The sequence below is a fragment of the Ursus maritimus genome, unplaced genomic scaffold (genome assembly GCF_017311325.1).
Source record: "Ursus maritimus isolate PB19 unplaced genomic scaffold, ASM1731132v1 scaffold_16, whole genome shotgun sequence".
NCBI lineage: Eukaryota > Metazoa > Chordata > Mammalia > Carnivora > Ursidae > Ursus > Ursus maritimus.
The window spans coordinates 1,674,956-1,677,708 of NW_024424008.1; the positions used below are offsets into that span (position 1 = coordinate 1,674,956).

At 41.3% G+C, this 2,753-nt stretch overlaps 1 protein-coding gene across 1 annotated transcript; it reads left to right on the plus strand.

Annotated features, from left to right (window-relative positions):
* The first annotated feature begins 521 nt into the window (after positions 1-521).
* On the plus strand, positions 522-1,469 carry LOC103680043 (olfactory receptor 52H1-like). The gene has a single exon (XM_008709570.1). It carries the CDS (start codon positions 522-524, stop codon positions 1,467-1,469), a length of 948 nt encoding a protein of 315 aa, XP_008707792.1.
* The last annotated feature ends 1,284 nt before the right edge of the window (positions 1,470-2,753 follow it).

Here is a 2,753-nt window from a genome sequence, read left to right on the forward strand (position 1 = left end):
GCCAGAACCAGTTCTATTGTGGAGAAAGAGCAAAAAAGAAAAGAGACTGTGTGGTCTGCTTTACTGTTAGACACTGAGCCTGCCTTTGTTCAAGCCCTTGAGACCCCACAGTTGTTATTCCAGTTCACCAGGGCTGGGACTTTACAATGAACTTTGTTCCAAATCCCTAACTAGTCATTGTCTCTCCACCTAATAGTATTTGGGGCACCTATTTTCCTAGAAAACTTTCTGGATTGCTGGTGACTAGGCAGGTCTAAAATTATATGACTGGAGTTATGTGATTTGAGTCTCTGGGAAAAAAATTATTTTGATACTGCTTCTATTATGACTTAAAATTGTAACAAACGACAGGTATTTATTAATAAAGAGAAGAGACAAGAGATAGTTTATCCCTTTACAGAGCTGAAAGTGAGATGATAATATTGAAGAAGGCTCAGAGGTGGATGTCTGTAGATCACTGTAACCATAAGCCATGCAATTCTCATTTTCAGTCTGTGAGACATACCCAACCCAAGACTCTGATGGCCACATTCAACTTGAGCAGCTTCAAGCCGGGCCCACTCATCCTACTGGGAATCCCGGGGCTGGAGGAATTCCATGTCTGGATAGGGATCCTCTTCTTTATTATCTACCTTGTGGCCCTTGCAGGCAACGGCGTCCTTCTCTACCTTATTTCCGTGGAGCGCAGCCTTCATGAGCCCATGTTCTTTTTCCTCTCCATGCTGGCTGCTACAGATATCATCCTGTCTAATACGTGTGTACCCAAAGCACTCAGCATCTTCTGGCTAGGTCCTCAGGAAATCACCTTTCCTGCGTGCCTTACTCAGATGTTCTTTCTCCACTACAGCTTTGCTATGGATTCTGCCATTCTGCTGGCTATGGCATTTGATCGCTATGTTGCTATTTGCTTCCCCCTAAGATATACCACTATTCTCACCCGCCAGATTATCACTAAGATTGTAATGGCTACTGTCAGCAGGAGCTTTTGTATCATCTTCCCATGTGTGTTCCTATTAAAGCGACTGCCTTTTTGCCGAACACTCATCATCCCGCACACATACTGTGAGCACATAGGTGTTGCCCAACTCGCCTGTGCGGAAATCTCCATCAACATCTGGTATGGCTTTGCTGTACCTGTAATGACTGTAACATCAGACCTGATCCTTATTGGCATCTCCTACACTCTCATCCTTCGTGCTATCTTTAACCTTCCATCCCGAGATGCCCGCCAGAAAGCCCTCAACACGTGTGGGTCCCATGTTTGTGTGATTCTTATATTCTATACACCAGCCCTGTTCTCTGTCCTCACCCACCGTTTTGGTCACAATATTCCTCGCTCCTTCCACATACTGGCTGCCAACCTCTATGTAGCCATCCCTCCTGCACTCAACCCAATCGTCTATGGGGTGAAGACAAAGCAGATCCGGCAAAAAATCATCTTATCCTTCTTCCCTAAAGGGAGCCAGTGACATGAGACTGAGAGCTTGGGAAAGGAAACAGGTAACTTTGTTGACTTTGGAATGCATTTCATTTTTTTACAGCTAAAATATCTACAATGGTGATTTAAATGCATATGAAATGCTAAAACTCCTCCATGTGTTGGAGGAATCAGTAAGACAAGGTAAGGAGGTAGATGTCAAGAAAGGCAACAAAAAAAAGTTGAAGAAGATATGTCTGCTTGAAAAGATAGATCAGAGGGAAATTTCTATTTCATTTTAAAATAGATTTCCAAGACTTATGGGATAGAATATTGATCGTATATAACGTGGATAAAAAAAATAGAATATTATTCTTAATTAATAGCTTAAAAGAGATGACTGAAAGTCTAACAATTTGAGATATCTTTGTGATACTTTCCAGATGAAAGTTGGTAAAGCTAACAGCAAATGATAACCCTCCTTAGGAATCATCCAGGAAGATTAATCATCTAAAAGCATGGTTCTCAAACATTGATGAGTATCAAAATCATCTGGGGAATGTGGTAGAAAGGCAAAGTCCCAGATTCTATCCTACTTCAGTGGGCCTCTGTGAACAGTTCTCTAGGTGATTCTGATACCTAAGAAATCTTGGATCCTTTCAAATCAGAAAAGTCCTGGTCCTTTGAAATACCCATAGACTTGGTTCTTCTAGTAATTTCCTGGGCTTGGAAGTAACATAGCTCTCTTTTATGCTCCCCATAACTGCCTTTTGCTTAGTACTGTATCAGTGATCCATCTTAAAATTCCATAACTGCAAATATTATATCATCAAAACATATTATCAGTTATCTCTACTTATTGTAGTCTTTGAAGGATTTCACTTCTGTCACAAAAAATTCTTGTCATGACTGTTGGTGATTTTAATGAACAAAGAGATGACCCATGAGTAACTTTGTGTGATATTCTCTAAAGATAGCCACAGTACTATATTCCATCTCCCATGCTTTTCTGCAATGTGAACTTGCTATTCCCACATTACAGTTGGAGTCTAATTCCACTTATCTTGAATCTGTGTTAAACATAGGGGTTCCTTGATAAATAGAATTCAGTGAAAGTGACATTCTGAGCCTTCTGAGGTTAGACCACAGAAATCTTTGCAGCTTCCACTTGGATCTCTTGAAATGATTTATCTTGGTATGCTCTCTCTTGGAACCCAAATACTGAGCCACAAGTATCCCAAGCAGATGGAGAAGCCATGTCCAAATATTCTGGTGGACGACCCCAGTAGAGACCCCAGCCAACAGTCCGCAACAACTACCAGTCATGGTGGTAAGG